The sequence below is a fragment of the Giraffa tippelskirchi genome, chromosome 2 (assembly GCF_054371585.1).
Source record: "Giraffa tippelskirchi isolate mGirTip1 chromosome 2, T2T-mGirTip1v1.2.pri, whole genome shotgun sequence".
NCBI lineage: Eukaryota > Metazoa > Chordata > Mammalia > Artiodactyla > Giraffidae > Giraffa > Giraffa tippelskirchi.
The window spans coordinates 180,299,128-180,325,780 of record NC_137276.1 but is presented as its reverse complement, the minus strand read 5'-3'; the positions used below and the strand labels follow the sequence as shown (position 1 = coordinate 180,325,780).

The 26,653-nt window shown below is 38.8% G+C and overlaps 1 protein-coding gene across 1 annotated transcript in view; it reads right to left on the bottom strand.

Annotated features, from left to right (window-relative positions):
- Window positions 1-7,239: 7,239 nt before the first annotated feature.
- Window positions 7,240-26,653, bottom strand: part of MORC1 (MORC family CW-type zinc finger 1) — a 157,206-nt gene continuing 137,792 nt past the window's right edge. Inside the window, exons 24-27 of the mRNA XM_081573662.1 lie at window positions 21,070-21,157; window positions 19,519-19,572; window positions 13,190-13,384; window positions 7,240-7,986 (exon numbers count right to left, since the gene is read on the bottom strand). Of these exons, the coding sequence (XP_081429788.1) occupies window positions 7,828-7,986; window positions 13,190-13,384; window positions 19,519-19,572; window positions 21,070-21,157 (496 nt within the window). The 3' untranslated portion in view covers window positions 7,240-7,827. The remainder of the gene's footprint in view (window positions 7,987-13,189; window positions 13,385-19,518; window positions 19,573-21,069; window positions 21,158-26,653) is intronic.

Genomic DNA, 26,653 nt, shown 5'->3' with positions numbered 1-26,653 from the left:
AAAGTCATCTATTTTTCTACAAGTAGTATTTCCCTTGCCTTTTAGTCTAGATGGAATCAGTACATTTTGAAATATACAAATCTATCGGTAAAACAACTGAAATGTACAAGGAAAAGCAGATAGGAAGAACTTAGCCCAGTATTTCAGATTGTTACTTTTTTGTCTTATTTTTCCTATCCTATGCTTTTCTTTCCTCATTTTTCTATTTTTAAGACGTGTAATTAAATATGCAGTATCTCCTCAGGAATGAGTAAATTTGAGACAATAGTTGAGTAACAATCTTTAGAAACTAACATTTATCTGAATTTAAAACAGTACTTTTTTGGCTTTCCCCAAACTAACTTGGTCAGACATGAAAATAAGGTAAGGATTATGAAGCATTCTAACTTTTGATTTGAGTATGAACAACATGTTGGCTAATTTGTATTGATTTTATCTGCCAATCCAGATGCAATCACTCTTTTAAAAGTAGGTTCCTGTAATTTGCTTTTCTAGAAAATGTCACCAATGCATTAAATACTTTGAAAACAGTCTTTGTAAATCAATCTGTGCTTATTAGATTTGTTTAAACGATAGCATTAGAATTCCATGCTGAGATTTAATTTGGTTTTAAAATAACTCCCTACATGCAGAACATTTCCAAGGGTGGAGAGGCTAGTTCCCAATTATTTTCATGCCGGCAGTGCTAATGTGTTTAATGACTCACTTACCTACAAGCTGCGGGTTCTCTGAAGACCTCACAATTTGGTGGAACACACACATTTTACCTCAGGCTATTTTATTTATTGAAAAAAGGAGGAAATGCAGAACCATACCCAAATGATAAGTAAAAGTTTTTACCTTGTTCTTGTCCATGGTATTACAGACTTGATCAACATGTCGACTGGCTTTTTGATTCAGACCTTGCAGACCCAAGCATGTCAAACTCAGGCAGCGTTTGCAGACTGTTTGGCTATTCCATTGTAAGTTTTCTGTACCACAGGTCTCATTAGCAGGAACTGCTGTCTCACCACCAGCTACAGATTTGCTAGTCCCCATCCTGATTTACAGTCTACAGCTTTTTCTCTATTTTCATGTAAGGTCTTTCTGAATTTAGTCTCTCACTCTTCACTAAAACTTGAGGTTAACATGCCCTCAGAAAGCTCCTCTAAACCTCTTACAGGTATAGGCTAAATAAGAATAGAAAGCCAGTGAGAATAATTTATCTGTACAATTTTAAGACCAAGGTCATCAGTTAGTATCTGATAGGACTGTCGCTTACTACCATTCAGATAAATACTTATCTTTAAAGGACAGAGACAATATTTTCAAGGGTAATCCTTGCCATATTGTTAGCCATAAATTACACCTATATTTGGAGAAAGAAATGGCAACCTACTCGAGTATTCTTGTGTGGAAAATTCCATGGACAGAGGAGCCTAGAGGGCACAGTCCATGGGGTCACAAAGAGTCAGACACGATTGAGTATGTACACACACACACACACACACGCCTACATTATTGAGTAGTACAGTAGGGCTTAATGGAAGGAACTTATAATCAGGAAATGTGGGTTCTAGGCTTTATTCACCACTTATTAACTACACAGAACTATTACTTCGGTAAGACTCAAGTATCTCATCGGTAAAATCGTATCAAGAGTATTTTCCTTCTCAACTGTGAGAGAGACTGCTGAGGGCCCACCGAGGCCTGGCACAGGCTGGGGAGTCACTTTCAGTTTTCTACCAGTGCTCAGGTGGTACTAGTGGTAAAAGAGCCCAGGTGCCAACGCAGGAGATGTAAGAGACTCGGGTTTGATCCCTGGGTCAGGAAGATCCCTTGGAGGAGAAATTAGCAACCCACTCCAGTATTCTTGTCTGGAGAATCTCACGGGCAGAGGAACCTGGTGGATTACAGTCCACAGGGTCACAAGGAGTTAGACCCAACTGAGCGACTTAGCACACAGCACATTTTCCTTCTCACATCTGAATATTGTGAAGATAAATTTAGATGAAGAATGTGTTTTAAGCCATGGAAAAATGAAACATTCTGAGTATTGTTAAAATGAAAGGAATTCTATGTACAAGAGAGGGAAATAAGTAAATAATAAGTAGTAAGAAGAGTTGTAGATGTGATAGCTGTATAGTGTGGTCTGCAGAAAAAGGAAGATATTGAGCTGTGTCTTCTGGCGTTGTACTTGCCACTGCCTCTACCCCCTTTTCTGTTCTTGTCTCTTTTGTCTCTCAAATCTGCATCTACCATACTCTCTGCTGCTAGTTTTATCCCACTCTGGTCCCTGAGCTTATCTGGTCCCAGCCAAGCCCAAATTGCCAGTGGACTTCAAACCTGAGCCAATGGGGCTAAAAACTGTACCTAAGGTCTAACAATGGAAATGAATTGTCTGTGTGGTCCCCAAGCCATCTTGCTACAATCCATATTTACGAGTAACAGAATTACATTATTTCCTCCTAGAGTCATCTGGTCCCAAGATGAATCTCCTCTCCTAAACTTACTCCACTTTATTTCCCCAATTCCCATGTTGACTCAGTTCATAAGTCTAGTCACTGCTTTAGTCCCTATTCCTTAATCTTCACTATAAAACCCCACTGGAGCCTAAATGAACTGCCTTGACAGGAAGGGGGAGGTTATGATTAATTTTCTTTCAAACACATCAATGTAGACTTTCAACAGAAAATTTCGAGTTTATAATTAGAGTTAGATAACAGGTGTTCAATAAAGTCATAGAAATTTAGGACTTATTCATTTGGAAGTATTACTTGAACCATTAGAGTAGATGAGATTTCTTATGCTGAGTAAAAAGAGAAGGTGAGATACTGAGGACTCAGCCCTGAGGATTATTCAGTTAGGAAATATGAGGAATACTCTGTTAAAATTTTTAAAAACCATTCTCTAAGGAAGTCACATTTCCGAACCTTTCTAAATGTCTGCCAGAAAAATGATCAGAGGCACTGACTTCTTCTCACCATTAAAATTTATTAATCACCAATGCTTAGATTAAAGGAAGAATGGACACTGATGATGGCAGAGGAAGATAATGAAAGTTTTTAAGGGGCCAAGAATATCCCTTGTGGAAGGAAAATTTTGGATAGATCAAGAATGTAAGGACCTGAGATCCAGAAACTGTGTTTAGTCATACCAATTATGCTTTAGAAAATCTGTATAATGATTACTTGAGATAAAAAGAATTCTTACACAATGTTATATATAACATTTATATCTAAAAATCAGAAATCTTGCTATGTAAAACATTAACCAGTCAAAAGATAGTGGGGAAAAAACATTTCATTTATAATAGGTCATATAATAAATCTAATTAATTACAATAAATTAACTATAATATGCTAGATGTGTAGTTGAAGAAATTTAAAATTCTAATACAGGTTACTAGTGAAGAAGACTTGAACATAATAGAAAAGCCTATTTGGTCTTGAGTAGAAAGATATATATATATATGCTGCTGCTAAGTTGCTTCAGTCGTGTCCGACTCTGTGCGACCCCATAGACAGCAGCCCACCAGGCTCCCCCGTCCCTGGGATTCTCCAGGCAAGAACACTGGAGTGGGTTGTCATTTCCTTCTCCAATGCATGAAAGTGAAAAGTGAAAGTGAAGTCGCTCAGTTGTGTCTGACTCTTAGCGACCCCATGGACTGCAGCCTACCAAGCTCCTCCATCCATGGGATTTTCCAGGCAAGAGTACTGGAGTGGGGTGCCATTGCCTTCTCCCTATATTAAACCATAATATTACTACAAACCCAACAAAATACCAATAAAATTTGAGGGATATGTACTGAATGAAAACTTAATTCTCATTCTAAGTTTGAATGAGAATTGCACATGCAAGGATACAAAGGAATATTTCAAAAAATAAAATTATTAACTAGCCCTAGCAAAACAACATGGATCCAACAAGAAAATAAAAGATGAAATGATCAGTAGAGAAAATAGAAAATTTTTGTTTTTTATACCTCAGCACAAATACAAATAGGAAATTAACATGCAATAATATGGTATTGCAGATCACTGGGGAAAAGATTGATTATTCATTTGTTAATTCTGGTTCATTATTATGGCTATCTTGAAACATATACAACAAAGTCAGATTTCTAACTTACCCCTTACATCAAAATAAACTCTAGATTAATCAAAGATTTAGCAATATGATTATCAAAATTATTAGAGAAAGCAAGGTAAACTTTCTTTATAATTTTAGCATTGAAAAGTACTCTCTAAATATGACTAAAAACCCAGAAGCCATAAATGAAATTAAACCAAAAATTTCACGTGACTCAAAACACCATAAAAAATTAAAAAGTGAAAAACTGTGAGAAAATATTTGTGATACACATCATATAAAAAAAGATAAAAATATAAAATATTTAATATAAATATAAAAATAGCTCCTATAAATTAGCAGGGAAATATAGCCAAGTTGAGAAATGAACAAAGGACAAATTCTAAAATTCAAATGAATTCTAACCATGAAAAAGTGTTCAGTTTTACTTATAAGAAATGTGCATTAAAGCTACAAGTATATATCACTTTCAGCTATTTGATTAACAATATAAGAGAGTTTGATAATTCACGATTTTGGTGAAGGTGGGAGGAAATAGGCATTCATATATTGTTGGGGTGTTTATTAATACAATTTGCTATCAGGCAATATAGAAAATGTACATACACTCTGACCCAACAATTCATCTTCTGAAATTTTATTTAACAAGTACAATTGCACACACGTGAAATGAACCTATTTATAAGAATGTTCACTGTTGTGTGCATGTAAATCCAAAAGGATGAGAAAATATGAATGTGGAAAAAAGAATGAATACTAACAATGAGATATCAGAAAGGGAATATAAAAAAACAATCCCTTTTAAAATTGCATCAAAAAATATTTAGGAATAAACTTGATCAAGGAGGTGAAAGATTTATATGTTGAGAACTCTAAAATGTTAATAAGGGAAACAAAAGATGATTCAAAGAAATGGAAAGATATTCCACGCACTTGGACTGGAAGAATCAACATTGTTAAAATGGCCACACTACCCAAAGCAATCTACAGATTTAACACAATCCCTATCAAATTACCCATTACATTTTTCACAGAACTAGAATAATCCTAAAATTTATATGGAACCATAAAAGACCCAGAATTGGCAAAGCAATCCTAAGGAAAAAGAAGAAAGTAGGAGGCATAACCTCACAGATTCACACAATACTACAAGCTACAGTAATCAAAACAGTGTGTGACTGGCACGAAAACAGACATATGGATCAATGGAACAGAATAGATAGTGCAGAAATAAGCCCAAACATTTACAGTCAATTAACCTTTGACAAAGGAGGTAAGAATATACAATGGAGAAGAGACAGTCTCTTCAGAAAGTCATGCTGGGAAAGTCAATAAATGTAGTTAGAACACACCCTCACACCATACACAAAAATAATTCAAAATGGCTTAAAGACTTAAATATAAGACATGAGACAATACAACTTCTAGAAGAAAACATAAGCAAAACATTCTCTGACACAAATCTTACCAATGTTTTCTGAGGTCAGAATCCAGATGCAATAGAAATAAAAGGAAAAGTAAACAAATGGGACCTAATCATACTTATAAGCTTTTGCAGAGGAAAGTCAAGTGAAGTCGCTCAGTCGTGTCTGACTCTTTGCAACCCCATGGACTGTAGCCCACCACGCTCCTCCATTCATGGGATTTTCCAGGCAGGAGTATTGGAGTGGGTTGTCATTTCCTTCCCCAGGGGATCTTCCAGACCCAGGGATCGAACCCCGGTGTCCTGCATTGTAGGCAGACGCTTTACCGTCTGAGCCACCAGGGAAGTCCTTTGCAGAGCAAAGGAAACCATAAACAAAACAAAAAGAAAACCTATGGACTGGGAGAAAATATCTGCAAATGATGTGACCAACAATGGCTTAATTTCCAAAATATACAAACAGCTCATACAACTCAACAACAACAAAACTAAACAACCAATCAAAAAACGGGCAGAAGACCTAAATAGACATTTATCCAAAGAAGAAATACAGATGGCAATAGGCACATGAAAAGATACTCAACATCACTGATTATTAGAGATATGCAAATCAAAACTACAATGAAGTACCACCTCACACCAGTCAGAACAGCCATTACTAAAGAACAAATGCCAGAGAGGGTGTGGAGAAAAGGGAATCCTCCTACACTGCTGGAGGGAATGTAAATTGGTGCAGCCATTATGGAAAAACAGAATGGAGATTCCTCAAAAAACTAAAAATAGAATTGCCATATGGTCCAACAATCGCATTCCTGGGCATATATTCAGACACAACTATAATTCAAAAAGATACGCACACCTCCGTGTTCACAGCAGCACTATTTACAGTAACCAAGACATGGAATCAACCTAACTGTTTATCAACAGATGAATGGATAAAGAAGGTGTGCTACAAATATACACAATACTACTCAGCCATAAAAGAGTGCAATAAGGCCAACTGCAGCAACATGGATGGGCCTAGAGATTATTATACTAAGCAAAGTAAGTGAGAAAGAGAAGGACAGATATCATGTATCACTTATATGTGGAATCTGAAATATGAATTTACCTATGAAACAGAAACAGACATACAGACATACAGAACAGATCTATGGTTGCCAAGGGAGGAGAGAGGTGGGGAAGGAATGAATTGGGATTTGGGATTAACAAATGTTAACTATTATATATATGTATAACTGAATCACTTTGCTGTACACCAGAAACTAATAAAACTGTAAATCAACTATACTTTTAATAAAATTAATTAAAAAAAGAATGAAAAGCACAAGCCTTATAAAAGAGAAAAGAAGAAAAATGTAAATGTCCCTCATAAAATGTATATTTACATAAAATAAATTTTGGTGTGCCTGTAGAATGGAATAATAAGGAGCAGTTTAAAGATGAGATAGTCCTACATGTACTGATTCTGATACGGAATGATCTTGAAGATAAATTAAGTGGGAAAAAAACAACAGCATTTTTGGATGCTATTACATCCATATTTATATCCATATAATAATTTATAAAGTTTTATATACATTGACTGATTTTGGATGATAACTGTTAAAAGCATGCCTCTTAAGAAGAGTAATTAAGTAGCTAAAGACAAGAATGCAGTAAAAACTTTCACCATATTCCATTTCACCTGTTTTCAATTTTTTACTACATGCACGTACATAAAAATAAAATTATACAACTACACAAACTATTAAATGTTTTATTGCTTTTATCCAAAGTTGCAAACATTTCTAAACAAATAAAAGTCATCAAGGCAAACGTACAATTCTTACATATATGTGTAATATGTATTCACATTATACCTAGAAGATTGGTTCTTCCTGTAACTCAATAATAAAATTATCATATAAAATATATCTCAAAGTTGTTTTGGGAATGTATATTACTGCTTTACTGAGTGCTGGCTGTAGTGGAGAAGGGGTATAATGTCTTTCTTTTTCAACTGAAGTTTCATAAGGAGGTGATTCTGCAGTCCTTTGCGTATTGCTCTTAAGAACCATTGTTTTTACAATCTTTTTAGTGAAAACAAAATATAAGCCTAAACGACATATCTATCTTTCTTAGTATGGTTTTTGAAAGAACAGGAAGAGTTACAGAACAGAACTGGGAAATATGCAAATTGTAACTCAGTCTCCATTTTTAAAATACAAAATTTTCTTACCATTAAACAAGATGAACTTTACAATAACAAGAACAGAGGAGATTTCTCTTTTAGAGAATCTTCCTTTTTTTTCTTATTAGCATTTTAAAAAGGGGAATGCCTTTTCTGACTTCTAATTTTGAGAAAGACTTTCCTTTTCTTCTAAAGGGAGAGGATGCCGTGCATCTGTAGTCACTTTATTTATAAAAGCCTTCTGAAAAAGGAGATTATCTTCTTTCAGCAAAGCTTCTAAGTAAGTGTCAATCTGCTCCAGGTCTCCAGCTGGACCACCCTGGAAAAGAGAAGCAGCAGTCATAATAGGAGCAGAAGCTACGGGGTTGAGTCCGGTTGTCTGGGTGACCTTGGACCAGTCTTCCCTACAAATCATGTAGAGACAAAACCCAGTTTGCATCTGAATAATGCTTTTAACCTTTTGAAATGATTTTGCATTTAATCTCATTTTATGTTCACAAGTGGTTAGGACCTTGGATCTTTTTCTTTTTCTTCTTCTTCTTTACTGGAGGTTGTTTAACTGTGGTCTTTTTTTTTTTTTCCCTTTGATTTAATTACTTGTCATATTCCTAAAGCCCTCACTCATCTCTTTGTGTGTGTGTGTGTGTGTGTGTGTGTGTGTGTGTGTGGGTTAAGGCTCTCCTCTTCCATCTTAAAATTCATGAATTTTGAGCCTTAGAGGCAAAACAGATGGGTAGGCAAATTCTGACTTCTCTGTTTCTCCTTTTTCCCCTGCAGCATCTTTCCCCATTGCCTGGGGCTTGCTGCTGTGATCTGACCCCCTTTCCCTTTCTCTGTTTCTTTCTCTCAGTACTCTATTGGGGTAATATCAAGCTCTCCTTCCCTGAGTTTCTTGATACATGAACAGTTGGACAAATGCTCCCTCTTTCCCTAAATCTCAGTCCCCCAGGCCCAACCACAGGATCAACTTGCTCTCCAACTGAGCTCATGGATAGGAGAATTTTTAGGAAGGACCTTTCAGGAATAGTTTAGTTCAGTTCAGTTGCTCAGTCGTGTCCGACTCTTTACAACCCCATGAACCATAGCACGCCAGGCCTCCCTGTCCATCACCAACTCTCAGAGCCTACCCAAACCCATGTCCATCGAGTCGGTGATGCCACCCAACCATCTCATCCTCTGTCGTCCCCTTCTCCTCCTGCCCTCAATCTTCCCCAGCATCTGGGTCTTTTCAAATGAGTCAGCTCTTCGCATCAGGTGGCCAAAGTACTGGAGTTTCAGCTTTAATATCAGTCCTTCCAATGAACATCCAGGACTGATTTCCTTTAGGATGGACTGGTTGGATGTCCTTGCAGTCCAAAGGACTCTCAAGAGTCTTCTCCAACACCACAGTTCAAAAGCATCAATTCTTTGGTGTTCAACCTTTTTTGTAGTCCAATTCTCACATCCATACATGACCACTGGAAAAACCAAAGCCTTGACTAGATGGACCTTTGTTGACAAAGTAATGTCTCTGCTTTTCAATATGCTGTCTAGGTTGGTCATAACTTTCCTTCCAAGGAGTAAGCATCTTTTAATTTTATGGCTGCAGTCACCATCTGCAGTGATTTTGGAGCCCCCCAAAATAAAGTCAGCCACTGTTTTCACTGTTTCCCCATCTATTTCCCATGAAGTGATGGGACCAGATGCCATGATCTTAGTTTTCTGAATGTTGAGCTTTAAGCCAACATTTTCATTCTCCTCTTTCACTTTCATCAAGAGGCTCTTTAGTTCTTCTTCACTTTCTGCCATAATGGTGGTGTCATCTGCATATCTGAGATTATTGATATTTCTCCTGACAATCTTGATTCCAGCTTGTGCTTCATCCAGCCCAGCGTTTCTCATGATGTACTCTGCATATAAGTTAAATAAGCAGGGTGACAATATACAGCCTTGATGTACTCCTTTTCCTATTTGGAACCAGTCTGTTGTTCCATGTCTGGTTCTAACTGTTGCTTCCTGACCTGCATACAGGTTTCTCAAGAGGCAGGTCAGGTGGTCTGGTATTCCCATCTCTTTAAGAATTTTCCATAGTTTATTGTGATCCACACAGTCAAAGGCTTTGGCATAGTCAATAAAGCAGAAATATGGGTGAATTTAACTCAGATGAACATTATATATACTACTGTGGGCAGGAATCCCTTAGAAGAAATGGAGTAGCCTTCATAGTCAACAAAAAAGAGTCTGAAATGCAGTACTTGGATGCAATCTCAAAAATGACAGAATGATCACTGTTCATTTCCAGGGCAAACCATTCAATATCATGGTAATCCAAGTCTATGCCCCAACCAGTAACACCGAAGAAGCTGAAGTTGAATGGTTCTATGAAGACCTACAAGACCTTTTAGAACTAATACCCAAAAAAGATGTCCTTTTCATCATAGGGGACTGGAATGCAAAAGTAGGAAGTCAAGAAATACCTGGCATAACAGGCAAATTTGGCCTTGGAGTACAGAATGAAGCAGGGCAAAGGCTAATAGAGTTTTGCCAAGAGAACGCACTGGTCATAGCAAACACCCTCTTCCAACAATAGAAGAGAAGACTCTACACATGCACATCACCAGATGGTCAACACCGAGATCAGATTGATAATATTCTTTGCAGCCAAAGATGGAGAAGCTCTATACAGTCAAAACAAGACTGGGAGCGGACTGTGGCTCAGCTCATGAACTCCTTATTGCCAAATTCAGACTTAAATTGAAGAAAGTCGGGAAAACCACTAGACCATTGAGGTATGACCTAAATCAAATCCCTTATGATTATACAGTGGAAATGAGAAATAGATTTAAGGGACTAGGTCTGATAGAGTGCCTGATGAACTATGGATGGAGGTTCGTGACATTGTACAGGAGACAGGGATCAAGACTATCCCCAAGGAAAAGAAATGCAAAAAAGCAAAATGGCTGTCTGAGGAGGCCTTACAAATAGCTGTGAAAAGAAGAGAAGGGAAAAACAAAGGTTAAAAGGAAAGATACACCCATTTGCATGCAGAGTTCCAAAGAATAGCAAGGAGAGAAAAGAAAGCCTTCCTCAATGATCAATGCAAAGAAACAGAGGAAAACAATAGAATGGGAAAGACCAGAGATCTCTTCAAGAAAATTAGAGATACCAAGGGACCATTTCATGCAAAGATGGGCTCAATATAGGACAGAAATGGTATGGACATAACAGAAGCAGAAGATATTAAGAAGAGGTGGTAAGAATACACAGAAGAACTATACAAAAAAGATCTTCATGACCCAGATAATCACGATGGTGTGATCACTCACCTAGAGCCAGACATCCTGGAATGTGAAGTCAAGTGGGCCTTAGGAAGTATCACTACGAACAAAGCTAGTGGAGGTGATGGAATTCCAGTTGAGCTATTTCAAATCCTAAAAGATGATGCTGTGAAAGTGCTGCACTGTATATGCCAGCAAATTTGGAAAACTCAGCAGTGGCCACAGGACTGGAGAAGGTCAGTTTTCATTTCAATCCCAAAGAAAGGCAATGCCAAAGAATGCTCAAACTACCGCACAATTCAGGAATAATCTCGATGTTATTACTGTTTCTAAGTATCTGGCACTACTGTAGTTTCTCCATCCCTCATCTGGTTCCATTAAATGTGTTGTCTGCTTTTCTCCCTGTGCCCTAGATTTGTTCAGTCCTCTAACAAGTCTGCACTGTACTGCATCCCAGCTTTGTAACTAGGACCCTGTTTCTGCAGATGGGTTTCCATGATAGTGATATTCACTAGGATTTCAAACTATTCACAGACCCTGAGGCAAGCCCTGTGTGACCCTTTCTGACACTAACAGCTCTCAACCTGTTCAGTCTGGTCTAATTCTCTGGCTCCTGCTTTCTACCCAGCAGGCGAAACTTCCTCCTAGGACTCCAGGTTGGTTCTTGTCCTCAGCTTCTTCATAAGTCACCCCAACAGATTGCTCTAGGTCCATCTACCCTCTTGTCTCTGCACTATTCCATAGTAGTTGCTCAGGCAGAGGCAGTGAAAATGGAAATTTCAAGTAGGGAAAGCAGGAGCCCTTTGAGCACCTCTCCAATGATATTGGATAAAGCATTTCACATTATGTGGCTAAAGCCCTTCAACTCTTTACTAAAGTTTGTGAATAAAACAAATTAAGTTAGTGCTGATATAATTACTTTGGTTACTCTGAGGAAACCCAGGGTCTGACACAGAAAGAAGGGTAAACTTCTATTCTTTCATTTACTTTTTCCTAGCTGAACAGATTTGCTATTATGAGAACCAATAATTTTTATGAACTTTCTTGATAGAGAGTGGCATTCTATTACTGTGATAAAGAACTTCTTTGGCCTCTATAGTTTTTCTTGTTAGTGAAACAACAGGCATCACTGAAACCCTACCATGTGTGGACTCCGTTCACCAGTAAGGCCGTTTTCCAGGCCAAACTCTCTGTGGGAGACAGCTCCTGCCTTCTCACCCTGCATGGCCCAGGAAGGACCCATCTCCTGTCCCAGACTCAGGGCCTATGTCTGAATTTTCTGTGCATACCAAGACAATTTTCTCCCCCTTCAGACCCTGTTCTGTATATTTTTAAAAAGCAGGTTCGATGATATCTAAGGATCTTCCAGGTTACCATGACAATGAACTGAGCCAAAGTCTGGCTGTGAAGCAGCCCCGAGAGCACGCAGGTGTCTGCCCACAGTGCTGGGGAATCAACACAACGTGTGGGTGCTGAGTGTATGATGCCAAGTTGCTCCATACACAGACCTGCCCCTGAGGGCCTCCACAAAGCTCTCTGAACCCCTCTTAGGGATCTTTCCTAGGAGTTCCACTCAACAACTTTTGTTTATACCCCAAGAAAAGCTGAGCAACACAGACATAGTTCCTGGGCTCACTGTTGATCTCTCAAGTTATTTTTAGCATTTACAGAGAGACTTTTCAACATTGGCTATATATATTTGAATTTCTGATATATTCTCCCCAGCATTTCTATATACTGTAATAAAAGACAGACGGTTCCTTACTGACCCAATCTATCACAGAAGCCCAATTCTTTATGTATTTAAATATATAAAAAACAAGAGGAACAGTAATTCATACTTACATGATATTTCCTGATTTCTCTAACCTCGCTTCTAAGATTAGAAAAGTCTATTTTTTAACCTATATATTAGGATAAAAATTAAAATGTTTTGTTGTCTGGAATTTTTTTTTTTAAATTCCTACTAGAAATATGCTTTTGAGAAGACAGAATAATCGAAATACATCAACAGCCCAAAGCTTCTGATTTTTTTTTTTTAAGGGAAAAAATAATAGGCCTTTTAACAATGTTCTAACTTATACTTTGGAAGCTCATTTATTTGCGATTTCCAGGTCTTCTTAGGGAGAGAGAGGGACCCGTCCACTAAGCAAGTGGACGACGATGTCCGGAGAGGAACTCAGCTCAGGGCTCTCTCCACAATGAAGCCAGCCCAGGGCTCCACAACATGTGTTCCTACTACTCAAACAACACTTTATTACTTACCAGCTGAAGCTTCTGCATTAATACTGCCAATTTTACACGAAGCTTATTCAGTTTATCTTCAGTAAGTTTTCTTTTTTTTTCACATTGTGCCAGAGATACTTTGTTAGCCATTTCTCTTCTTTTTGCATCGCAGATAGCAGACTGTATCTTTCTCTTCAGTTTTTTTTCATACTGGACCATGTAAACATCACGGATCTGGGAACATTTTTAAAACAGTTTTAGCATATTTTAAAAATATTACTTTCCCCTTCATATCACAATCCTACACAGCTGTCCCTATATGTATATACTCTGGATAGTCTACGTTTAAGATACACTGATCCCTTAAGGAACTGACAATCTGATGGAAGAGGAAGAGAAAGGAGGAAAAATGTACAACAGTCTAGTAACTATTATATAAGCAGGCACACCAAGGTCGGCTCAGAAACCCTTGCTTTGAAATGAAGTAATGGGAGTTTGAATCCTGACAGTGGTGGTGGTTACACAAATTCACACACATGATAAAATGAGACACACATTCTACCAATATCAATTTCCTGATTTTGATATTGTACTATAATTATATAATTATGAAAGATATAAGCATTGGGAAAAATTGGATGAAGGGTACATGAGACCTCTCCACTATTCTATAATTTGCTGTGTATCTGTAATTAATTTTTTTAAGTTCAAAAGATAGCACTGTTAATAAAGTATAGCTTTAAGAATGTTTATATAGCACACTATATTCAAAATCATATTCAGTCTCTCAAAGTTCACTATTTTGTAACCAGCGAACTATATTTCCTTCAAACACTACTGGCCAACTTAGCCAGTTTCTTGATTTATGCTTCTTCCTTTCTCAGGCTAACATCTCCACAAGATTTCTATAAAAGGTGACAATTTTGACAACTTTTAAAGCTCAATGTAAAAGGACTTCTGGTTGTTTTAACATTTTAATTAAGGTAAGTAGAGAATTGTAATAAGATGAGAGGCTTAGTTCTGCTGGTTAAACTCATTCTTGTAGGGGTATTTGTGGTGGATCAAAAATGGAATTCTTCCAAACCCTATTAATTCAGGATGGAATTAGGATTTGAAAGAAAGGATATTCAACTGAGATTTAATTTTCTGCCTTGACTTTAAAAAGTCAAAGCTCTGGCAGCTCTGGAGCTCCAGAATCCTAACAAGTTTGCACAAAGTAAGGCAGGCCTACAAGAGCTATAGAATTTTGCCCTCTATTTATAAGAATATGCATGTGTTTGTGCAGGCAAGCACTACAGCAAAAATAATCAACTTTGATTTAATGCATGATAGTAAGGTCCAGATGCATCAAAGGTTCTTATTGATGTCTCTAGGATATAAGAGGATTGCTAATTTCAAGGATTCTATAATCTAATTCGGAGAAGGCGATGGCAACCCACTCCAGTACTCTCGCCTGGAAAATCCCATGGACGGAGGAGCCTGGTAGGCTGCAGTCCATGGGGTCGCAAAGAGTCGGGCACGACTGAGTGACTTCACTTTTCACTTTTATGCATTGGAGAAGGAAATGGCAACCCACTCCAGTATTCTTGCCTGGAGAATCCCAGGGATGGGAGAGCCTGGTGGGCTGCCGTCTACGGCACAGAGTCGGACACGACTGAAGCGACTTAGCAGCAGTATAATCTAATTGGGGAAAAAATGAAATACAAGAAACTACTGTAATATAAGGCAGAAATTTTAATTAATTAAATAGAGTTTTAAGGTTCTCTCAGAACACAGAAGTCAAGATTAGTTAGTTTCACGTGGAGAGACTAAGGTAGGCTTGAGATAGAAGGCAGCATTGGCTAAGCTCTACAAAGAGTGGGTAGGATTTCAGCAGGCCACATGTGGACTGGAGAAGTGGGAAAGAGTATTTGGGGGGATAGCATGGGCAAAGGCTCAGAGGCTGGCCAGTGGAGTAGGCTGGGGCAACTCCATTTTGGATGGAGCAGATGGCTTGCAAAAGGAAAGAATGAAAGATGGTAGTTCAAGTTAGGTTACACAGGACCACCAATGCTGTTATGAATCATCTGCTGTTCTAGTAGTTATGGAAATTGCTGATGCAGTTAGAGCAAGGTGACCAAAGAAGTTTGTAACTACCAGGGGTCCTCTCTTCATTAAACATACATACCTTAAAGCAAGGTGCATAGTTATCCCCTAATAGATTTCAACAAATGATTTTAATATTAATAGTTTTTATAGCCACGCACTTAAGATTACCAGACATTAACAAAGTCCCTAAGATCAGTTTCATGTGAGGAAACTCATGATTTCAATTGTTCTGTATTTTGCTTGTAATCTCAGTTTCAAAAGGAACTCGTGGTCTCCTGGCTCTTTATTTGCTTGGATTGTTTGAATCCCACTTGCCCTGAACATTAAGAGGATTCTACTCATCCTCTGTTACTACCTTGAATAAACACTTGTTCAGTCTGGCCTCCAAGACCCAACAACTTGGCTCCACTACCAAGTGTAGACACTGAAAAAATATCATTTAGAACAGACATGAAGGACACGTATAAACCTGGATATGCTGAGATGTATGACCAACTAATTCTTAGCAAATTTCTAAGTTTTACAGTGTAAATATTTAACACAGAGTTCCCTAACCAATAGATAAAGATCTGTTGAGAGATCCAGGAGCCTTACTGGCAATTTGTCAAGCTGGCTACCACAGAGTTGGGACAGTTCCTGGTGGGACACTGAACAACCTGCCTACCACACGCCCTTCCCACACCATATCTTATTGTCAGTATCTCCCCATGTACAACTCATCCTGTAATATCAAGGTGGCTAGTAAGTAAATAAGAATCTTTCATACCAATAGGCTGAGAAGCTGTAGTATACCTGTTATTGTTGCTGTTTAGTCACTAAGTCATATCCAACTCTTTGCAACCACATGGACTGTAGAGCCCATCAGGCTCCTCTGTCCATGGGATTTCCCAGGCAAGAATACTGGAGTGGGTTACCATTTCCTTCTCCAGGGGATCCTCCGGACTAGGGATTGAACCCATGTCTCCTACATAACAGGAGGATTCTTAACCACTGAGTCACCTGAGAAGCCGGTAATATACCCACTACAAGTAATACATGAAAGTTCTATAAGGATGAACTGTTACAGTCTGGATAAGAATGAGATGGAAGAAAGTGGGGTTGTGAAAAGAGCTCTGGAGTGGGACAAATCTGGGTTCCAACCCTGAATCTACTGCTTACTTGCATCATGACATTGGAATGTTATCTGATTCTCCATTTCCTTATTACTAACATGAAGACAGTGGCACCTACCTTCCAGGTGTTGTGAGAGTTAAATGAGGCAACATAAATAAAAGCCTAGTTTAGTGCCTGGCACTAGTGACTCTCAGTCAATCACAGTGTTAGATTCACTGATGAAAATATTAGTACTAGTGCTAGAATAAGATCAAAAATATGTTGGAAAAAAGACTTTTATTCTAATTAGGAAACGCTGACAGCTAAGTCTTCATACTGAAAATGTTCAATTGCAGCTTTCTCAAAAAAACATTATCCAGAAAATAAATTCATTTTTCAGTTGAACAATGATGAGAAATTAAGAGCTACAATATTCCTCCATTTCCAGTTGCTTATCACAGGCCAGCAGACACTCAGGGAGAGACATCAGAGGCAAATATATCAACAGGGGTATTACATTTAGATACACCCTAAAATTCAAACACTTTGTGACACAGCCTTTTTAGAAGAAATCTAGATTAGGTTCTAATTTTCACTTCAAGTCTGCCTAGTTACATGCTTCAGGGAACTTGCTTCCCAATTCTATTTCATTTATAAAACATGAATATTCAAATGTACTCCATTCCCTACAAAAGGGATAAGGAGATGCCTCTGCTTATAGTTATACTGAACGCAACTTCAGGGAGCATGATTCACCTCCCAATCTTTATAGATTTGCATGTTATTATGAGAGCTTTCCAGAAGATGGCTGTAAACATAAGCTCTTGGAAGAAGATGCTAGTATGTGTGCTATTGATGGAGCTGGCACAACTGTCGGAGCAAACACAGGTGAACTGTCAGTGGAGATCAAACAGCTCAACATTGATCCTGGTGCCATGAAAAGTTCTAGACTATTGTGGCCTCCATGAAGTATCTGGGAACTTCTGGGGTGGCACTGGCTCCAATGCTAACCCCTTGTATTGGCTGGGCCAAGTTCACACCTTGCAATCTCAGTTCCCTTGAGTGTGAATTAGGAAGTTGAGGGTATATGATTTTGAGATTTTTCTTCAGCAGAGCCAAAGGAATCTATGGACTCTCTTCCCCTGACCCACCAAGGGAATCTTTAAGAACTAGATACACAGTACTATAAGAAAACTTTAAAAAAAAGCATCTGCTGAGAGAAAGATTATAATGAAATACACCAAAAAATACCAGTGATCTCTGAATGGTTTGGGGCTATGGATGAATTTTTAAGATTTCTTTTAATTTCTTTTATTGCCATTAACTATTGAGCTATTTCAAATCCTAAAAGATGATGCTCTGAAAGTGCTGCACTCAATATGTCAGCAAATTTGGAAAACTCAGCAGTGGCCACAGGACTGGAAAAGGTCAGTTTTCATTCCAATCCCAAAGAAAGGCAATGCCAAAGAATGCTCAAACTACTGCACAATTGCACCCATCTCGCACACTAATAAAGTAATGCTCAAAATTCTCCAAGCCAGGCTTCAGCAATACATGAACTGTGAAATTCCAGATGTTCAAGCTGGTTTTAGAAAAGGCAGAGGAACCAGAGATCAAATTGCCAACATCCACTGGATCATCGAAAAAGCAAGAGAGTTCCAGAAAAACATCTATTTCTGCTTTATTGACTATGCCAAAGCCTTTGAATGTGTGGATCACAATAAACTATGGAAAATTCTGAAAGAGATGGGAATACCAGGCCACCTGACCTGCCTCTTGAGAAACCTGTATGCAGGTCAGGAAGCAACAGTTAGAACTGGCCATAGGACAGACTGGTTCCAAATAGGAAAAGGAGTACATCAAGGCTGTATATTGTCACCCTGCTTATTTAACTTATATGCAGTGTACATCATGAGAAATGCTGGGCTGAAAGAGACACAAACTGGAACCAAGATTGCTGGGAGAAATATCAATAATCTCAGATATGCAGATGACACCACCCTTATGGCAGAAAGTGAAGAACTAAAGAGCCTCTTGATGAAAGTGAAAGAGGAGAGTGAAAAAGTTGGCTTAAAGCTCAACATTCAGAAAACTAAGATCATGGCATCTGGTCCCATCACTTCATGGGAAATAGATGGGGAAACAGTGGAAACAGTGGCTGACTTTATTTTGGGGGGCTCAAAAATCGCTGCAGATGGTGATTGCAGCCATGAAATTAAAAGATGCTTACTCCGTGGAAGGAAAGTTATGGCCAACCTAGATAGCATATTAAAAAGCAGAGACATTACTTCGTCAACAAAGGTCCATCTAGCCAAGGCTGTGGTTTTTCCAGTAGTCATGTGTGGATGTGCGAGTTGGACTACAAAAAAGATTGAACACCAAAGAATTGATGCTTTTGAACTGTGGTGTTGGAGAAGACTCTTGAGAGTCCTTTGGACTGCAAGGAGATCCAACCAGTCCATCCTAAAGGAGATCAGTCCTGGGTATTCATTGGAAGGACTGATGTTGAAGCTGAAACTCCAATACTTTGGCCACCTGATGCGAACAGCTGACTCATTTGAAAAGATCCTGATGCTGGGAAAGATTAAGGGCAGGAGAAGAAGGGGACGACAGAGGATGACATGGTTGGATGGCATCACCGACTCAATGGACATGAGTTAGGGTAAACTCTGGGAGTTGGTGATGGACAGAGAGGCCTGGCGTGCTGCGGTTTATGGGGTTGCAAAGAGTCGGACATGACTGAGCGACTGAACTGAGCTGAACTGATAGCCACTTTTAAAATAGAAAAATCATAAATTTAAAAAACTGTTGATCGAATTTTAAAAACCCAGAGAGATATCATATTGTCCAAAATAAAGATGTTAACGTACAAATGATTTCTGATTTAGCACAGTGTATCAAAGATTCAATGACTCTATTTCTTAAAGACTCCGAATGTCATAGTTTTGTTCAAAATATAGTCCAATTCCAAGTGTTTCATTGCTTTATGGTTTGGAAACATTTGCATCTTCAAAATTCAAAAAGATGTTGCTTTGTGACATCTGATATGCTACACATTAATCTAAGTCTTGATAAGTGAATGCAAATTTGATTTTCTTTCAAATGTAACATTTAGAAATGTGTATTATTTCTCCTTTGGAATACAGGATCATTTAGAATATAAATGACTACACTGAAAGGAAGCTTACCTGGTTGAAACACATTTTCAGCTTTTTGTTTGTCTGTTCTGGGCACTGCTCCAGCTGTTTTCATAAATGATAACAGAACAGGATATTAACTTTTAGAGAATGAGTTGTCTACAGTAGAGTTATAGCATGTAAGTATCTAGTATAAACAAAGCATCAAAGTCTAGAACTTGCCAATATTGGTACTGTGGGTCTTTTAACTCCAAGTCTCATTAAATTAATTACCTACAGTAGACCTCACCTCATTCTAAAAAACGATTAAGGTGGCTTACATTATACAATATGGTTTACAAAATTTGCAGATGAAAAAGAAAATCAAGGTGAGGGAAAAGTAAATGATAAATAATAAAGAAGTTGGAGTTAGGATATCATGAATGGGGACACAACAGAAATAATCTGGGGAGAGACACTGACATATGGGTCAGTATTTAAAGTTAGAGACTAGTTGAGGTCACCTAGAAACATCTAGTAGAAGAAAGTGGTATAGGAACAAGCCCTCAGACATGCCAACGCCTAGCAAACAAATAGAGAATAAGTTGCCAGCACAGAGGATTAGAGGGAGGGAAGCAGGAAAATGAAAATTCTGTGCTGTCATGGAAGTTACACAAAGAAAGTGCTCCAAGAAAGAAAGAGTGGTCAACTGCACTGATGTCTCCAAGAGGTCAGGTAAGATAAGTGACTACTGCATTGGTCAGGAGAGTGGTCACTGGTGGCCTGACAAGACAGTCCCAGGGAAGTCGTGGTGTCAAGCTCCATGGGAGAGAATGAGGTGAGAGGAAATGGTGAAGAAACAGAAACAATGATGCAGGACTTCATCCAGGATCAGATGAAGGCATATGGCACCTCTGCAAATTATCATGTGCTGCTCTTTTCACTGATACCTTTTCATGTGCATCTATCCTTTCCACAAGCAACAGCAGGCATGAGATTAGAGATGGAGCCCCCTAACCTCGTGTACCCGGTGGGCCTCCTCCAGCCCCATGAGCAGCTCTGGTGGCCTCGGGCCCGCACCCCTCACTCAGCTTCAGCCCAGCCTGCCGGGACTCAGCAGCTCAGGGACTGCCTCCTGTGAGCCAGTGCCACGCTCATCCCGTATGACCCAGGAAGCTGCTGGTCAAAGTTTTCCTTCTCATCATATATAGTATTGCCCCTGAGAGGAGACTGTGTAAATATGGATACAATTTTCTTCATCCTTCCCTGTGATGTCTTAGTGATTCTAAACCAATCTTCTCCTTGGTTCCTCATAAAAGGTGGCTGAGGGAGAGTATCTAAGGAACAGGGACTATTTCTGGTGCAGGGAGGGAAGTCAAGGACTATGTCCTGTCTCTTTCCATCTCAGTGTCCAACTACTCTCAGTCTGTACAATCTTCCCAGAGTTTAATTAAACTTTGGCCACATTTGTTTGCAATGCAGCTTTAATTCTCAGCCACCCACTTGGTATAAAGTTTCTCATTCACTGAATCTATTCTAGGTAACCCTTTACATTTCTCTTCCCTGAAGATTCAATTCAGGGTATTATGTCATCTCCTCAAAGTTTAAACAAAGCCAGCTTACCTCAGAACTTGCTGTAAGTTCCTCCAGAGATGTGTGGCCAAACTCTGTTGGTAGCTGATACTCAGGAAGAAAATACAGAAGAATCTCCCTAGGAATGTAAGCACAGTAGAGACGGGAATGTACCAAGAAAAGAGACGCAGCACTCACCGGTCAGAAATAGATCTGTCTCCTCGGTTCTGTGAAATTATCTTGGCAAAGATAAACACTTATAACTGGAAAATAGTTAGTTTTTATCACTGGCGTCAAAGTGTTCTACAAAAGGCACCGACTGGGGAGAGGGAAGAGGCTGTGCTGTCAAAGGGCAGCAGGAGGAATCCTCTTGGGGATGGAAGTGTTGTGTATCTTGACTGTGTCAGTGCCAATATCCTAATTGTTATATTGTTCTATAGCTTTGCAAGATGTTACAAAACCAGATAAAGGGTACAGGGGACACCTCTGTACTATTTCTTATAATAGCACGTGAATCTGCATTTATCTTAAAATGAGAGTTGACTAAAGCAAGCGAGCATGGGCTCACAATGCCCATCACTAACCAAGCAGTCCAGGAGACCCTTGCACCTACTTGAATGTTCTCCCTGGCAGAGGTCCAAGCCAACACTGCAAATTTCCTGGAGGAAAAGAGGCTGACTACAGGCTGACTGATTTTTTTCCCCCTAAGAAAACCAAGGAACTTAACTCTCTGGAGTAATTTTTTCATCCAGGACTATTTCAAGAACTCATACATGGACTCAGCTCTTTCTAGACAGCAATGGTCATTGTTCTGACAGGTGCTTCATTTTGTCAAAAGGCAGTAGAATTCTGTCCTTCTAGTGTGATGACTTTTCTAGGATTAATCACATAGATGATACATATTTCATTCCTGGGAGAATGAAACAGGAAATCTAGAAATTTACAGCTACCACATCTTAAAAGTGAATAATATTTTATGTTGAAGTGTTCCAAGAACTTCCAAGGGATTTACAAATTTTTTCCATTATAAAATAACTTGGCACACAAAGCATCAAACAGCTCTTTCTTACATAATTTACACTCCCAGTATTTTAAGTATATTATTGGTGGCTATATTCATTTGTAATTTTAAGGAGACTTAATCTAAAAAATTAAAACTCCTCAGGATTCCACAGTAGTGAAATTAATACACACATATACAACACCTCAGAATTATTTGCCTGGCTAGTAAAAAGCTGAGTGGGTAGGAGGCAGGATGAAATGGAGTTTCTGGGTATCTGAGCTGAGCAGAAATCAGATGGCATAGAAAGAAAAGCTTCAACTGGACTCCCTGGGAAAGGGGGCCTGTGGTCAAGTTTATAGTGGGTTTGGTGGAGCAGAAGTGGTGAGAGGTTTTTAAATACAAACCACCCCTTTCCTTCCCTAAATCTAGCCTCCTTCCCTCCAATACGAACACAGGGTTGAAACCTTATCTAAGCATTGGTCCTTTTCATGGTGGGTATAAATTCTTTTGGGTTTAGATTTAGAGCTAATCAGCAATCTTCCAAGGAAATATTTCTAGCTAAACAAATATGTGGAGGTGGTGTCATGTGGTGAGGAGTGGGAGAGGGTAAAGGGGCAGGTTGGGGAGAGACAAAGTTCTGAATCAGTTTTGGATTATTCTCAATCTGTAAAATCTCTGCATCAAAATTTACATGAAACATCATTATAGTCTGAATAATGTCTCACACATGTGTACTATTATTTCTAAAGACAGAGAGGTAAAGAGACAGACAGACACACACACAGAAAGGTTATTTTTAAGTAAAACACTTTATATAAAGGTTTTATGGAATAATCGTTACAAATAGCTCTTGTCATGGTTGTATTTTCTCAATATCCTCAAGCTCATTCCTTCCACAGACATTTCCCAAACCTCTACTAAAACCCAGCCTTTATCTAGTGGCACTTTCCAGAGCCTGGCATCATGCCCCCATGCTAGGAACCCAATACAATCTTATTACACTGAATTCAGCCTAGTAGAGAATGCAGACATTCTCTGTGGAGGCAAACTATCCAATACAGTGTCACAGAGGCTAAAATGAGAATGCAGCCTCATGGTTACCTAAAGGAGGGGCCCAAACTTATGCTTGCGAAGTCCCAAAGGAAGAGCTGGAATTAGCCAGCTGGAGGGGCAGGGGGTTCAGCCTGTGAAAAAAGAATTGTAGGCCAAGTGCACTATATGCTGGAGAACTGAGTATTTTCTGATGGCATTGAAAGACTTGGTCAGATTCAACCATTCTTTCTAAAGTGCTAAAAATGTGCTAAATGTTGCTATAGGCTTTATATAAAAAACTTCATATAATACTTATAGAAGCTCTTTGATTGAGGACTTATTCCTACTTCAATCTCTCTGGTTCTCTAATTGTTAAGGACCCTCATCCCTACCCTGGGACTTCCCAGATGGATCAGTGGTAAAGAATCTGTCTGCCAGTGAAGGAGATGTAGGTGACGTGGGTTCAATCCCTGGGTAGGGATGATCCCCTGGAAGCAGAAATGGAAACCCACTCCAGCATTCTTGCCAGGAAAATCCCACGGACAGAGGAGCCTGGTGGGCTACAGTCCATGGGACCAGTAAGAGTCAGACACACCTGAGAAACTGAGCACATCCCCACCCCGACCTTTTAGTCTCTTTCTCTGCCCCTCTCCCTCTGGGACCTCAGTATCTAGCTTTGTGCCCTCTTCTTCGTATGGCTTCTGCTAAACAGTTCTTCCCTTGGGGATTCTGTCCTATGAGACTGACAAAGAAAACAAATTATTAATATCCTGCTCCTGCAGTTTGCAAGTACAAACACACAGATCTTCACATTTTCCTTTTCCTGAAAAATTAATTCAGGAAAACTGTTAGATACTACTGAAAAGAGGGTAAGCTACCAAAAATCACAAAGGTAGTGTCTGAATGTAGATGCTTAAGAGCTCTATAAAAATTCCTTTATTTATTGTCCTGAGTCCCTTTCTTCAATGATAATCTTCAATGACACCTCCTTTTGTTCCTGAGGATATGTCATCAAACCTCTCTCCACCCTCAAACTTTAGGTTCCCTTTAAGACAGAGATAGTGATCCTCTAATCCACAGAAGGGCCCACAAGGAGGTGCTCAGCACAAAACAATAGGAATAAACTGGTGTCTGGAGTATCCAGGTGGATGCTGTGTATTTTGAGGGGACTCATGAACTAAGTGGGCTTCCCTAGTAGCTCAGGCGGTAAAGCATCTGCCTGCAATGCAGGAGATCCGGGTTCGATCCTGGGTCGGGAAGATCCCCTGGAGAAGGAAATGGCAACCTACTCCAGTATCCTTGCCTGGAAAATCCCATGGACAGAGGAGCCTGGCAGGCTAGAGTCCATGGGGTCACAAAGAGTCGGACACAACTGAGTGACTAATACACGCACACATATGACCCAAGTGCCGCCATTCACGGGGAGTCTTTTTGCACCAGGAACATCCCTTCTTCCCTTGGAGCATTTACTCATAGTTCTACCCCCAAACTTGATAATAAAATCAGGAATTTGTCTTTAATAACATTATCTCTCTTCTTGGGAGCTCAAGAAATAAGTATCCTAAAGATCCTTCAGAGCTATTGTTTGCATCCAGGACTGTGATAGTTCTTGGCTATGATGCCCGTTTCTGCAGAAACCATATCTGTATCTGCAAGTTTGAGCTGCAAATTTTTATCGAGTTCAACTAGTTGAGCTACAACACTGAATTGGCTTTGTCTCCATATATATGATGACCACGCTTTGAAAAGCTCCAGCTTATGGCCATTTCCTTTTCTGTCCACGGTCATATCCTTTCTCAACAGAGTACTTTTTCCTTAAGAAAAATCTTTCTTGCATTAACACAGCTCCACTCTTTCTATATATGAGCAGAGATACATAGAGTTTCCACATTAGCTTGTTGTTCTCTTTGAAGTGTAAATTAGTTAATAATAAGCTTGGCCTTGGCTAAGCAGAAGAGCAAGCCTCCTACTTGAGGAAGAGTGAAACTCCCTTCTTCACCTCAGTGATAAGGCTACAGAAATGACATGGCTCCACTTTTCAAACCCAGGAGTCAAATCCTGATTTTTGACAGACCTCAATTGCTAATTAAAAAAAAAAAAAATTGTGATCTTTTCTTTTGCTTCCATTACTGGTAGGCGTACATGCTCAATTGCTCAGTCGTGTCTGACTCTATGCGACCCTATGGACTATAGCTTGTCAGGCTCCTCTGTCCATGGAGTTCTCCAGGCAAAAATACTGGAGGGGGTTGCCATAACTGGCAGCAACCTGTAAAAAGTGACTTTCTTTTTAAATTTTTTTTTGGTATCTTTATTTTATTTTATTTTTATTTATTTATTTATTTTTGGTATTTTTAAAAGTTAAGGTAACATAAAGCATATTTGTACTTTTGTACAGGTGAAATCAATGAAGTCTGACTTATTATCAAGTTTCCATAAACAATGATAAACTAAAAAGGCATTACAGGTTAGCATTTATGAGTAAAAACTGTGAGACCAGATTACCAAGATTTAAATCCCAGCTCTGCCACTTAAGAGTTATGTAATACTGGGCAAATTACTTAACCTCTGCATACCTCAATTTTCTCATCTGTAAAATAGGGATAATGAAAGTATCTATTTATAGGGTGGTTGTAACGTTTAAATGAGTTAACATAGGCAGACCCATTAGGACAATGCCTGGCACATAGTAAGTGGATAATAAATATTACTGTTGTCACTGAAAGTGATCTGAGATTTGATACTGCTTTAGGACCATTTGACAAAATTCAGCAATCTGGATCTCAGTTTACCTTATTTACCTCTTACTGACTAACACAACTCAGATGCACCCCATTATTTGAAAATACTTTAACATCCAGCAATATTATTCACTGCTTTTTACATTAATCCCTTTCAATTTAATTAAAAGCATTCTTTCAAAATCTACTAATATATGTTAGACACAGTGTGGAAGATTCAAACTGTTTTCAAAGGAGTTACTATATTTGCAGATTAAACAAATTAATACACATAAAACAAAAATAATGCAAGATAGGAAACTGCTAAACTGAGCATAATTGAGTGATAAAATGGACAATAAGAACTACCGTTTTTATTAATTTATAAAATGAACCTAATGGAAGAGGCCCACTTAGCAGTGTTGAAAAGGATAAAGATGATGTCACATTCAAAGTGACCCAAGTGGAGGGAACACTCCACACACTGCAAAGGAACTGACTGCTCTCTTATCTGTGACAAGCAAGGCAAGTCTGGTGGACAATCATGATTATAAAGAATATGGTGCCATCCACACTGTAGACAGGCCACCAAAACCTTCATGCCTGGAAGAATTTAAAGTATAGTTAACACAAGGACTAACATGTGGACCAAACAATAGAACAGTGCAGTATAAGGAGAAAAAAAAATTATAACACAGAAGACAAGAAATCTTTCCTTACTGGTGAAATGTAAGAAAACACACTACATTTTGCTAAAGGCAAAAGAGAAAATCAGTAAATGAGGAGCTTCTTTTATTCCAGTTAAAACCTTGTGTTGTGTACAATTCTTTTCCCAGTGAATATTTTTATAAAATAATCACCACAAAAAAATTCAAGCCAGTAG